The sequence below is a fragment of the Oncorhynchus kisutch genome, linkage group LG27 (genome assembly GCF_002021735.2).
Source record: "Oncorhynchus kisutch isolate 150728-3 linkage group LG27, Okis_V2, whole genome shotgun sequence".
Lineage (NCBI taxonomy): Eukaryota > Metazoa > Chordata > Actinopteri > Salmoniformes > Salmonidae > Oncorhynchus > Oncorhynchus kisutch.
The window spans coordinates 3,636,416-3,650,893 of record NC_034200.2 but is presented as its reverse complement, the minus strand read 5'-3'; the positions used below and the strand labels follow the sequence as shown (position 1 = coordinate 3,650,893).

At 46.7% G+C, this 14,478-nt stretch overlaps 1 protein-coding gene across 1 annotated transcript; it reads left to right on the top strand.

Moving 5' to 3' along the window:
* The first annotated feature begins 2,124 nt into the window (after positions 1 to 2,124).
* LOC116357769 (cell surface glycoprotein 1-like) lies at positions 2,125 to 11,134 on the top strand. Its single transcript, XM_031806385.1, has 3 exons — positions 2,125 to 2,592; positions 9,877 to 10,125; positions 10,244 to 11,134. Exons 1-3 carry the CDS (start codon positions 2,125 to 2,127, stop codon positions 11,132 to 11,134), a joined length of 1,608 nt encoding a protein of 535 aa, XP_031662245.1.
* Positions 11,135 to 14,478: the final 3,344 nt, after the last annotated feature.

The following is a 14,478-nucleotide window of genomic DNA, read 5'->3' as shown; positions in this document are numbered from 1 at the left end:
GCCCGCCAGGATGCTCTCGATTGTGCATCTGTAGAAGTTTGTGAGTGCTTTTGGTGACAAGCCGAATTTCTTCAGCCTCCTGAGGTTGAAGAGGCGCTGCTGCGCCTTCTTCACGATGCTGTCTGTGTAAGTGGACCAATTCAGTTTGTCTGTGATGTGTATGCCGAGGAACTTAAAACTTGCTACCCTCTCCACTACTGTTCCATCGATGTGGATGGGGGGGTGTTCCCTCTGCTGTTTCCTGAAGTCCACAATCATCTCCTTAGTTTTGTTGACGTTGAGTGTGAGGTTATTTTCCTGACACCACACTCCGAGGGCCCTCACCTCCTCCCTGTAGGCCGTCTCGTCGTTGTTGGTAATCAAGCCTACCACTGTTGTGTCGTCCGCAAACTTGATGATTGAGTTGGAGGCGTGCGTGGCCACGCAGTCGTGGGTGAACAGGGAGTACAGGAGAGGGCTCAGAACGCACCCTTGTGGGGCCCCAGTGTTGAGGATCAGCGGGGAGGAGATGTTGTTGCCTACCCTCACCACCTGGGGGCGGCCCGTCAGGAAGTCCAGTACCCAGTTGCACAGGGCGGGGTCGAGACCCAGGGTCTCGAGCTTGATGACGAGCTTGGAGGGTACTATGGTGTTGAATGCCGAGCTGTAGTCGATGAACAGCATTCTCACATAGGTATTCCTCTTGTCCAGATGGGTTAGGGCAGTGTGCAGTGTGGTTGAGATTGCATCGTCTGTGGACCTATTTGGGCGGTAAGCAAATTGGAGTGGGTCTAGGGTGTCAGGTAGGGTGGAGGTGATATGGTCCTTGACTAGTCTCTCAAAGCACTTCATGATGACGGATGTAGTCGTTTAGTTCAGTTACCTTAGCTTTCTTGGGAACAGGAACAATGGTGGCCCTCTTGAAGCATGTGGGAACAGCAGACTGGTATAGGGATTGATTGAATATGTCCGTAAACACACCGGCCAGCTGGTCTGCGCATGCTCTGAGGGCGCGGCTGGGGATGCCGTCTGGGCCTGCAGCCTTGCGAGGGTTAACACGTTTAAATGTCTTACTCACCTCGGCTGCAGTGAAGGAGAGACCGCATGTTTTCGTTGCAGGACTGTATTGTCCCCAAAGCGGGCAAAAAAAGTTATTTAGTCTGCCTGGGAGCAAGACATCCTGGTCCGTGACTGGGCTGGATTTCTTCCTGTAGTCCGTGATTGACTGTAGACCCTGCCACATGCCTCTTGTGTCTGAGCCGTTGAATTGAGATTCTACTTTGTCTCTGTACTGGCGCTTAGCTTGTTAGATAGCCTTGCGGAGGGAATAGCTGCACTGTTTGTATTCGGTCATGTTACCAGACACCTTGCCCTGATTAAAAGCAGTGGTTCGCGCTTTCAGTTTCACACGAATGCTGCCATCAATCCACGGTTTCTGGTTATGGAATGTTTTAATCGTTGCTATGGGAACGACATCTTCAACGCACGTTCTAATGAACTCGCACACCGAATCAGCGTATTCGTCAATGTTGTTATCTGACACAATACGAAACATCTCCCAGTCCACGTGATGGAAGCAGTCTTGGAGTGTGGAGTCAGCTTGGTCGGACCAGCGTTGGACAGACCTCAGCGTGGGAGCCTCTTGTTTTAGTTTCTGTCTGTAGGCAGGGATCAACAAAATGGAGTCGTGGTCAGCTTTTCCGAAAGGGGGGCGGGGCAGAGCCTTATATGCGTCGCGGAAGTTAGAGTAACAATGATCCAAGGTCTTTCCACCCCTGGTTGCGCAATCGATATGCTGATAAAATTTAGGGAGTCTTGTTTTCAGATTAGCCTTGTTAAAATCCTTGTTAAAATCCCCAGCTACAATGAATGCAGCCTCAAGGTAAGGTACTGGGGAGAGGCTGGCTAGTGATGACTATTTAAGTCTGATGGCCTGGGGATAGAAGCTGTTTATCATTCTCTCTGTCCCAGCTATGATGCACCTGTACTGTCTCTGCCTTTGAGATGGTAGCGGGGTACCTGTATTGTGGAACGAAAACTAACACACACAACCCACAAGTCTGTATTGGTCTCGAATAGCGTCTCTTTCAGATGCACTGTACCCTGCAATTGTCTGGTAGTGTTAGGTACTACGACCAGCCCATAATGGAGGGTCTCCCTCACACCCCTTCTTTTCCTGTGTATGTGTACTACGACCAGCCCATAATGGAGGGTCTCCCTCACACCCCTTCTTTTCCTGTGTATGTGTACTACGACCAGCCCATAATGGAGGGTCTCCCTCACACCCCTTCTTTTCCTGTGTATGTGTACTACGACCAGCCCATAATGGAGGGTCTCCCTCACACCCCTTCTTTTCCTGTGTATGTGTACTACGACCAGCCCATAATGGAGGGTCTCCCTCACACCCCTTCTTTTCCTGTGTATGTGTACTACGACCAGCCCATAATGGAGGGTCTCCCTCACACCCCTTCTTTTCCTGTGTATGTGTACTACGACCAGCCCATAATGGAGGGTCTCCCTCACACCCCTTCTTTTCCTGTGTATGTGTACTACGACCAGCCCATAATGGAGGGTCTCCCTCACACCTCTTCTTTTCCTGTGTATGTGCCTACTGTAAGCAGCTGTCTGTTATAGGGCGCTAGTGCCAAGATACCGTCGTAGTCACGGTGACGCAGCGCAGTTGTTTTCATCCAGACGGGCACAGCCTCAGACAAAATGGCCACGACTCTGTTCCTCTGACAAAGATGGCGGCCATCGGCGTCTCAGTTCTCGCGCCATCTGTTTCCTTACCCGCCGTATGCAAATCTAGGCTAATTGCATTTGCATATCCACTTGATTTAGTTACCGTGTGTGCCGACACAGCTAATTGCTCATAATCATGCCATAGAGGTGGTGATTGTGTGTATACTAAGTAGAAAGACACCGCTGTTGGTTTCCCCTGTGATGTGTGTGTGTAATATTGTGTTTTATAGAGGTAATGTGGCTACAATAAAATAATGATCTGGCGGTGCCATATGGGGGGGGGGGGGGTCTGGGAAATGCAAATCACTCACTGTACAGAGAGGTAGGGGCTTTTGTTAATCAACCAGAAACATGATTATTCGCACGCGCACACAGACATGCAACAGACACGCAACACACGCACACACACACACAGACAGACACTCGTTTATTGGCACACACACACACAGACAGACACTCGTTTATTGGCACACACACACACGCATACAGACATCCATGTAGAGACACACGTAAATGAAAAGCAAGACACACACACAGACTGTAATTAAGAGGGGATGCCCAGGCCCAACGAATTCCAGACAGACCATAATAGCCTCATTATCATGCACACTGGTCTCTCATAGTAGGTTGTCAGGTTTCCATGGCATTGGACACATCTGTGTATGTATATTACCGAGTCGCCAAGCTGTGGAGTAAACCACTCTGCTATTTCAGTATATAATTCAAATTGGAGATTAAATGAGAGATGTACCATGAGAGGAATGGAAATAGCATTGAGTCCTTCACCTTTGAGCTGATGCTCTCCTTATTGCGGAGAGAAATTTCTGATACTATTGTTTTCAAGTATCTCAGTGTTTTTCAGACAGGTCAGACAGATGGGGGAAAATACAGGGGAAAATACAGGGGAAATACAGGGGAAAATACAGGGGAAATACAGGGGAAAATACAGGGGAAAATACAGGGGAAATACAGGGGAAAATACAGGGGAAATACAGGGGAAAATACAGGGAAAATACAGGGGGAAATATAAAGGGAAATACAGGGGAAAATACAGGGAAATACAGGGGAAATACAGGGGAAAATACAGGGGAAAATACAGGGGAAATACAGGGAAAATACAGGGGAAAATACAGGGAAAAATACAGGGGAAATACAAGGGAAAATACAGGGGAAATACAGGGGAAAATACAGGGACAATGCTACATCTTAAAAACCTTTTGGGTGAGGCATCATTTCACTGCACATTTACTCATCTGAATTCTGAATTTTATAATAACTAGCCAATACTGTCAATTAATTAAAATGTTAAAGTCTGGGAATTAGGTGGATGGAGACGAATATTTCTCATAAAAGAAATCCTCTAGAGCATTGTTCCCATAGTTACATTTGATTGAGCCTCACAGTTTTTGCCCATTAATTCATTGGAGGCGAATGGTCTGAGTAGCTGAGCAACAATGCTGTCTTCGTATTTGCATTCGCCCATGCAGCCAGGCAGCTGCTGCAGTCAGACCTGTACAGTTGGCTATATGTGTGCAAAATGGTGGTCACGTGAATCATAGGGTATGTCCGATGGTTGTGGGAGCGAGGAAGGGGAGGAGGTGGGGGTCTGTATTTGGGGTTTGGGGGATTCTGGGTGAGTAGGAGACTGAGGTGATTTGGGTGTCTAGACCTGGGGGTTGGGGGGTGAGGTGTTCGAAGGGGTAAGAGTTTAGGGGGTTTGGGGAGTAGGGGGTGTTTGCCATGTCTTGGTCTGCATATATGTGCATGTGTGTGAGTCATTTACATATTCAGCGCAGCGAGGGAGCCAATATGCTGTCCGACGACCCAGACATATACACAACATGTACACACCACCACTACAGTGAAGAGCTTTAGCCTTATGTTGAATACATTATTGATATTCTGCCTCACTCTGTCCAATGAGAGGATGGAAGGCAGATTACAGCCAATAGAAATGTATAATGGAACAGGAAGTGGAAGCAACGAGAAGGGAAGTAGAGAGAAATCAACAACACTATAAGCTCGGAGAGAGAGAGGAAAGAGGAGAGGGGAGGGGTACTGGTGAAATAGGAAAGCGCTACGGCAGGTTGAGAAGCTGCAATATAGAAACATGCGGTTGTGCCATTCACAGACAATACAACACGACTAAATAAACACCCTCAGAGACAGATTGGGAAAAAAATCTACTGACAGCATTTCAACTGAGATGTTCCGTATCTGTAGTGAAGACTGAACACTATTTAGAAATTACACTTCGTTGTCTCCGTTTGTGACAAAGGGAGATAGTTCCACAGTCACAGAGCAATCTGAATAAAGTGAGGATATCGCCATTGGAATTTATAGCGATCGCTCATTAGGAAGTGGCAATTTCAAGTGGGGTTTCGGGGGCTCGCCCGTACTAATGGTGGGGTTAGAGAGTGCAGAGGTTGTGAGGGCAAAGAAATCAGATGGCCAGACAGAGAGACATGATGCGGATCTCCATAATGTCCTATAACGAATACTGCTGTGTGCTGGTGATGGAGAGGGGGGATGAACAGGCTGGTCCTGGATGTCTGGACTGGGAGCGTGGGAACGTCAGGAAAATACATGCAGAACAGGCAGGCACTGGCTAGACGGCCACCAAGGCCTGAATGCCTCTGCAGCAGGTGAAAGGGAACCCCAGAGTTCAAGGGTCAAGGCCAAACCGGGGGCCTCTCTCGTTGTAAGTGTGCGAGTGCTTGTAGGGCCACCACTCGCTCTGTCTGGGTCTAGCTGGATGCTAATGAAGGTTCAGGCCTGTTTAATAAGCAGTAGCCATCTTTTGTTTGCCTTGGAGTTCAGAGTGCCTCTTTCAGGCCAGGAGAGGGTCAGACTGGATGCTGCTGCGGGGATGGTGATGAAGGGCTCCTCCATCATCCGATGTCACTCAGCCCCTCTGGAGTAACTGACAGGCAGGCCCCCTCAACTTAGACCTCCCCTACTGAAAGAGTGAGATTGTTTTGTGATTGACATTCTGATTTCAGACAATCCTGGAACTTCTTTGCCAGCTAAGATATGTTAGGAAGCAAATGACATGTTCAACATTTGTGATGCAGTGTGTTCCGTCAGACCATTGCTTAGTCTATGCTTTTAGAAGACTTTTAACCACATGGTATTTCATTCATTTATAAACAGGCACTATTAAAAGGTCCAAACTCTAACCGATTTGTTTCTATGAAAAGCAGTAATAGAATGGTGTAGCCCAAGCCCTTGCTCTCTCACCCATCAAAACCATTCACTTTAGCTCTCCCTTACTCTCTCACCCATCAAAACCATTCACTTTAACTCTCCCTTACTCTCTCACCCATCAAAACCATTCCCTTTAGCTCTCTCTTACTCCCTCACCCATCAAAACCATTCACTTTAACTCTCCCTTACTCTCTCACCCATCAAAACCATTCACTTTATCTCTCCCTTACTCTCTCACCCATCAAAACCATTCACTTTAACTCTCCCTTACTCTCTCACCCATCAAAACCATTCCCTTTAGCTCTCTCTTACTCCCTCACCCATCAAAACCATTCACTTTAACTCTCCCTTACTCTCTCACCCATCAAAACCATTCACTTTATCTCTCCCTTACTCTCTCACCCATCAAAACCATTCACTTTAACTCTCCCTTACTCTCTCACCCATCAAAACCATTCCCTTTAGCTCTCTCTTACTCCCTCACCCATCAAAACCATTCACTTTAACTCTCCCTTACTCTCTCACCCATCAAAACCATTCACTTTATCTCTCCCTTACTCTCTCACCCATCAAAACCATTCACTTTAGCTCTCCCTTACTCTCTCACCCATCAAAACCATTCACTTTAGCTCATCCTTACTCTCTCACCCATCAAAACCATTCACTTTAGCTCTCCCTTACTCTCTCACCCATCAAAACCATTCCCTTTAGCTCTCCCTTACTCTCTCACCCATCAAAACCATTCAGTTTAGCTCTCTCTTACTCCCTCACCCATCAAAACCACTCACTTTAGCTCTCTCTTACTCCCTCACCCATCAAAACCATTCCCTTTATCTCTCCCTTACTCTCTCACCCATCAAAACCATTCAGTTTAGCTCTCCCTTACTCTCTCACCCATCAAAACCATTCACTTGAGCTCTCCTTGCTCTCTCGCCAATCAAAACCATTCCCTTTAGCTCTCCCTTACTCTCCCCTGCACCTCTATAGCCGCATAGAGTGTGTACCTCCGCATTATGAGCTGTGCTATGCCTTTAAGAGGGGAAATCATGACCTCACCAGAATCTCTCCAAAGGGAGGAAGTGAGTGAATGGGTGAAGGAGGCCAGCTCTAACTCTCGCTTCTCTTCTTTAATGCATTGGGGTGTAAGCTTCATTAGCTCTGCTTAAAGGGACACCTCCCTCTCCGTCTGCTCAATAGACCCATAGACCCTGTCTCCCTGTCCCAGAGTTTTGAGAAGTGGGTGCGTGTAGTCTCCTAACTTTCACACGCCACCAGGCCTCCGTTTCTCTGACTTAAATCAAGCCTAGCAATGAAACCTTTTGAGTCTCTGCCTTTTTCTCTCGCCGCGTTTCTCTTTCACGTGTCTTTCTCAGCTCTCTGCCCTGATAGGTCACATAGTGTGTAGTAGCTATATCTGCTCTTCTTCGCCTCCAAAATCCTTGTTGTATTGAAACATTCACATCATTCTTTTTCTTTACTCCTCCATTTGCTTATTTCATCATCCAATTCTCTATTTGCACAATGGCAGATCCTAAGGAAAGATCTCAGGCTAGCGTAGCTAATTCCAATGCAAATAGTTCACACACACACACACACACACACACACACACACACACACACACACACACACACACACACACACACACACACACAAACACACACACACACACACACACACACACACACACACACACACACACACACACACACACACACACACACACACACACACACACACACACACACACCATCAGCTGGGCTGAATCAACCCACTGATAAAGAAGAGTGGATTCTATAATTCAATTGTGATGGAGAGAATGTGGAGAGAGACCCCCACCCCCTTCACTTTCACCCCCTCTTCTATGCCACCTCCATTTCCCATCAGGAGCTGTCTGCAGTCGGCTATGTTGGGTCCTAGTCTGGCGAGTGGGAGGAGACATGTGCAGCAGAGGGTCTTGGGAAGCAAGAGGCAGGCTAGTGCAGTGATTAGCATGGCTAGTGCAGTGATTAGCATGGCTAGTGCAGTGATTAGCATGGCTAGTGCAGTGATTAGCATGGCTAGTGCAGTGATTACCATGGCTAGTGCAGTGATTAGCATGGCTAGTGCAGTGATTAGCATGGCCAGCCGCCATCTCTGGTTCTGTTCATTGTAACCAAACTGCATTAATGAGTCTAGAAACACATTCAGAGCTATTCTAACAGATGCCCCCGCAAACATATCTGCTAATACCCACATGTGCACATGCACATCCATGCACACACATACAAACCTGGGACAACGAAATGTGTTTTTTTAGCTAGTGCCATAAGCCTGAGCCTCTCTTGACTGAATCTCAAGTTGTTCTCTCCCTCTCTCTTTCTCAGTCAAGTTCATCTGCCCCATTCATATCATTACTTTTGTCCACTCTGGATCACTCAAAAGTTCAAGAACAATCTGGTGTGAGTTGTTGTAGCGCCCAGTGTAAATCCATATGATGCACTCCAGTGTAACCCCTGTTGAAATTCCGAGTAACAATAGCACAGGCAGATTCTGTGCACAGACTAGTGACTCGGTTCTAGTATTTGTTTATGTTACTGTTTATTAGTGAGTAAGAAGTGGGACTTTTGCATGTCCTTTAGTCTAGGTCACACCTCACTCCCAAGTTTAAAAAGACGAGTGAAAGTCAAGCGAAGGAAACTATCCAATCCAGGGAAGCAAAGAGGGAACAAGGAATGAGAGGTTTGAGTCAGAAATAGCCGCCTTGATATTTGCAGCCGTAGGAGAGAGAGAGAGAGAGAGAGGAAGGGAGAGGGATGGAAGAGAGAGGACAATTCTGCGGCCTGGTTCTAATTTTCCACAGGGAGATAAGTGAGTCAGTACTGGGATGGCTGTGTGGGTCTCTGTTGAGACAGCAGAAAACTCGGTGCCCCAGATTGAAAGCTGACATGCCTCTCTCGCTCTCTCTATTTTACCTAGGCCCGCATCATGCTGTAGGAACCATTTATGCTGCAGAGTCTTAATTATCTATGCATTCAAGGTTCAAATGACAGAAGTGCTGGGTACTCTCTTGGCAAACTCATAAGCATTAGAAATAGCATTGTTAGTCCAGCCTAGTATTTATGGCACACTTTAAGAGTAAAGGTTAGACTTCAACCCTGTAGGATATACATGCATGATATACAGTATAATGATATGTAGACAGTAGTGGCATTGCCAAGTAAAGAGTAAAAGCAATTGGTAGAGCGGTAGATGAGAAATGTGTTAAATGACCTTGCCATTATCCCCTTATTTCTCCTCTCATCTATTTCCCTCCATTCTCATCTTTCAGTCCAAGTTTACTCTCATGTAGTTTACATAAAGGGCGATTCAGGAGTGTGTGTGCCTGAGAAGAGCGTGCATGCACGTGTGTGTGTCTAACAGACAGCCCCCGACCCTTGACCCTAGCCTGCTGTGAGGCTGTGGTTCCCATAGGCTGGGGGCTGTAGACAGGCACAAACACACAGGCTTTATTGGCAGAACTGTCCTCCAGCCACTCATTCAGGACTCAGTCACGGCCACTTAGAGCACAGCAGACCCAGTGATTCAGACGAGGTGTGATCCAATGACATGTATTTATAATGAGGGGGCCACGGGGAAGTCTTTGTTGGACAGACACAATATCAGGAGCAGTAACAGAAAGAAAGTCTCTCTCTCTCTCTCTCTCTCTCTCTCTCTCTCTCTCTCTCTCTCACACACGCAGGCACGCACGCACGCACACGCACACACACACACACACACACACACACACACACACACACACACACACACACACACACACACACACACACACACACACACACACACACACACACACACACACAGTCTTGGGGATCATTTATTCATATTAAAAAACCACCAGAGACCAGTGTTAGGACAAGGAGTGGGATCCATCTTTTATAATGGACCCCCTAACCACCCCTCTACCCCAGTCCCCTCAACCCCAGTCTAGTGGGGTGGACAACCCCCTAACCACCCCTCTACCCCTGTCTGGTGGGGTGGACAACCCCCTAACCACCCCTCTCCTACAGTCTGGTGGGGTGGACAACCCCCTAACCACCCCTCTACCCCAGTCCCCTCAACCCCAGTCTGGTGGGGTGGACAACCCCCTAACCACCCCTCTACCCCAGTCTGGTGGGGTGGACAACCCCCTAACCACCCCTCTCCTACAGTCTGGTGGGGTGGACAACCCCCTAACCACCCCTCTCCTACAGTCTGGTGGGGTGGACAACCCCCTAACCACCCCTCTCCTACAGTCTGGTGGGGTGGACAACCCCCTAACCACCCTCTCTACCCCAGTCTGGTGGGGTGGACAACCCCCTAATCAGCCCTCTCCCCCAGTCCCCTCAACCCCAGTCTGGTGGGGTGGATAACCCCCTAACCACCCCTCTACCCCAGTCTGGTGGGGTGGACAACCCCCTCACCACCCCTCTACCCCAGTCTGGTGGGGTGGACAACCCCCTAACCACCCCTCTACCCCAGTCTGGTGGGGTGGACAACCCCCTCACCACCCCTCTACCCCAGTCTGGTGGGGTGGACAACCCCCTAACCACCCCTCTCCTACAGTCTGGTGGGGTGGACAACCCCCTAATCAGCCCTCTCCCCCAGTCCCCTCTACCCCAGTCTGATGGGGTGGACAACCCCCTAACCACCCCTCTACCCCAGTCTGGTGGGGTGGACAACCCCCTCACCACCCCTCTACCCCAGTCTGGTGGGGTGGATAACCCCCTAATCAGCCCTCTCCCCCAGTCCCCTCTACCCCAGTCTGGTGGGGTGGACAACCCCCTAACCACCCCTCTCCTACAGTCTGGTGGGGTGGACAACCCCCTAACCACCCCTCTCCTACAGTCTGGTAGGGTGGACAACCCTCTAACCACCCCTCTCCTACAGTCTGGTGGGGTGGACAACCCCCTAACCACCCCTCTCCTACAGTCTGGTGGGGTGGACAATCCCCTAACCACCCCTCTACCCCAGTCTGGTGGGGTGGACAACCCCCTAACCACCCCTCTACCCCAGTCTGGTGGGGTGGACAACCCCCTAACCACCCCTCTCCTACAGTCTGGTGGGGTGGACAACCCCCTAGCCACCCCTCTCCTACAGTCTGGTAGGGTGGACAACCCCCTAATCAGCCCTCTCCCCCAGTCCCCTGAACCCCAGTCTGGTGGGGTGTGTGTGAGCGGCCTCGTCTAAGTTTTCAACAGTGTGAGAGTTGAGGGGGGAGAGGAGGGGCAGGATGTACCCCTCTGAATATATTAGACCAATCTGCTGGTGGGGGCCACCTTCCATGGGTAGGAGAGGCATTGGGCCCTAGAGTCAGAGCAATGACTTTATATGAGTGGGAAAAGCCATCGGTCACTATGTGAAGACTCAATAGCACATTGAAGCCAAATGGCGTTTCATGAATACATCCGTTGCTCTCTTTGAGCTGCTCCAGGAAGTGACGTTGCAGGCTAGCTCAGTGCTGCTCCATCTTTTAAAATAATTGGTTCAAGGACATTTTTCTGGTGTAGTAGAAGCAATGATTGGTACCATGATTTTCTTCTAAACAGGTTTTTATCTACACAAATATTGACCACGAAGATTGCCATTTTCCCATTCCCTATTAGAGTTGCAAAGAAAAAGCCTTATCTCAGACTTGGCAATAAACAGAAAAGATTAAGATGGGCAAAAGAACACAGACACTGGACAGAGAAACTCTGTATCCCGTAGTTGCCTCATCACAGTTGACGTTGAGACTGGTGTTTTGCGGGTACTATTTAATGAAGCTGCCAGTTGAGGACTTGTGAGGCATCTGTTTCTCAAACTAGACACTCTAATGTACTTGTCCTCTTGCTCAGTTGTGCACCGGGGCCTCCCACTCCTCTTTCTATTCTGGTTAGGGCCAGTTTGTGCTGTTCTGTGAAGGGAGTAGTACACAGAGTTGTACCAGATCTTCACTTTCTTGGCAATTTCTCGCATGGAATAGCCTTCATTTCACAGAACAAGAATAGACTGACAAGTTTCAGAAGAAAGTTCTTTGCTTCTGGCCATCTTGAGCCTGTAATCGAACCCACAAGTGCTGATGCTCCAGATACTCAACTAGTCTAAAGAAGGACAGTTAGATTGCTTCTTTAATCAGGACAACAGTTTTCAGCTCTGCTAACAAAATTGCAGAAGGGTTTTCTAATGATCAATTAGCCTTTTAAAATGATAAACTTGGATTAGCTAGCACAACGTGCCATTGGAACACAGGAGTGCTGTTTGCTGATAATGGGCCTCTGTTCACCTATGTAGATATTTTAGAAGAAATCAGCCGTTTCCAGCTACAATAGTCATTTACAACATTAACAATGTCTACACTGTATTTCTGATCAATTTAGTTCAATTTGATCAATTTGATCAATTTGATCAATTTGATCAATTTAAAGGCAATGTTACCAAATACTAATTGACTGTATGTAAACTTCTGACCCACTGGGAATGTGATGAAAGAAATAAAAGCTGAAATAAATTCTTCTCTCTACTGCTATTCTGACATTTCACATTCTTAAAAAAAGTGGTGATCCTAACTGACCTAAGACAGGAATTTTTTACTAGGATTAAATGTCAGGAATTGTGAAAAACTGAGTTTAAATGTATTTGGCTAAGGTGTATGAAAACTTCTGACTTCAACTGAATATGTATATATATATCCCCTAGTCTATTGCATTTGGATATTGGTTTATTGTCTAGATGCATAGGTCTGAATGGAGTTATTGTTTTGCCTCCTTTATGACCAATTGTTATGACTATTCCTTATCCGTAATGAACGGAACACACCTATACAACAGGAATTGATGTTGGCCTTATGAACATCACAGTGTAGAGTCATAGGGCCATGACGTTGCAAAAGCCAGACAAGAGAAGTGTGTCTCTGAGTGAGTCTGGGATTGTGTGTCTGTGTTTTCCCAGAGGTGTAATTTCGGGGGTCCCAGCTGACTGCCCTTCCTCTAGACGTCCCCGTCCCACACCTAGAGGTCAGGGATTGGGGGTGGGGTGGGGCACAGACACACACACAGGCTGTTTGTGCTGACCTGTGTCTGTGTGCAGACTGAGGGGATCACTGCACTGGGAGATAAGGGTTCGTGTGTGCCCCCCCCCCCCACATACACACAAATGCACACACACGCAGGCCAACCACAGGACTGATGGTAGGAGATGGGAGAAACACACATGCAGCGACAGTGACATAGGTTCTTAGGTTCACCTAAGAAAAAAAGAGGAGGGTCCTTATGCACATCCCTGCAATCATTACCCACTGCGCGTGCACACACACACTGCATCATCACCCTGTCATCAGCGCTGCTTTACTAGCATATTGAACTGATAGCAATACTATCTTACTGTATTTATGTGTTCAGTCCAAAGTGTGGTTTCAGTATCATTTTAACCACATAACAGCACTGAACAATTGAAAGAGCCACATATCATCTAACCCATTGTCTTTGTGTCCACACAGATCAACTTGTGAGAGTGAAAGATCGAAGGTCGCTTGTTTGGACCATCCGGATCACATGATACCTTGTGGAGTGCTCCCATTGGTTTCACCTAAGAAAAAAAGAGGGGAGGGGGGTCCTTTGACTTCAAGCTGGCTATAAAAATTCATAGAATGTGGATTATGATGGCCATGCAAAACTGGACAAAATAACAACACAGAAGTTGCTTCTAATATATTGACTTTGTACACTCACTTCAGTTCTTCACAGCTGACTGTTGCTCTCTGAAGACATTCTAGTTGGGAAAACAATTAGCAATGATCACAGATCATTTGTTTTGCTTTTCAGCTGATCTTTTGCTGAGGTGTGCATGATATATGATTTATGCTGTGTACAGTTATAATATAACTGAAATAGATCAATAAAAGTGGTTTGTTTTCTGAAAGTATTTTGTATCTATTTGGTTTAGTTTAGTTTCAATGTCAAATTATGTTTTGACTGGTGGCTATATTTGATAGTCATCATATGATCATCATCTCCCAAGAGATACAGGGCCTTCAGAAAATATTCACATCTTTACTTTTTCCACATTTTGTTGTGTTACAGCCTGCATTTGAAATGGATTACATAGAGATGTTTGTGTCACTGGCGTATACACAATACCCCATAATGTCAAAGTGGAATTGTTTTTAGAATTTGTTACAAATAATGAAAAGCTGAAATGTCTTGTGTCAAAGTGGAATTGTTTTTAGAATTTGTTACAAATAATGAAAAGCTGAAATGTCTTGTGTCAAAGTGGAATTGTTTTTAGAATTTGTTACAAATAATGAAAAGTTGAAATGTCTTGTGTCAAAGTGGAATTGTTTTTAGAATTTGTTACAAATAATGAAAAGCTGAAATGTCTTGTGTCAAAGTGGAATTGTTTTTAGAATTTGTTACAAATAATGAAAAGCTGAAATGTCTTGTGTCAAAGTGGAATTGTTTTTAGAATTTGTTACAAATAATGAAAAGCTGAAATGTCTTGTGTCAAAGTGGAATTGTTTTTAGAATTTGTTACAAATAATCAAAAGCTGAAATGTC

Bases quoted from the DNA above. Each gene is read 5' to 3' on its own strand.
- LOC116357769 (XM_031806385.1), top strand. From the start codon at position 2,125: ATGGAGGGTCTCCCTCACACCCCTTCTTTTCCTGTGTATGTGTACTAC. The intron at 2,593-9,876 runs GTAAGCAGCTGT...CCTCTACCCCAG, and splicing joins TTCCTGTGTATGTGCCTACT to TCCCCTCAACCCCAGTCTAG. The intron at 10,126-10,243 runs GTGGACAACCCC...TCTCTACCCCAG, and splicing joins CTCTCCTACAGTCTGGTGGG to TCTGGTGGGGTGGACAACCC.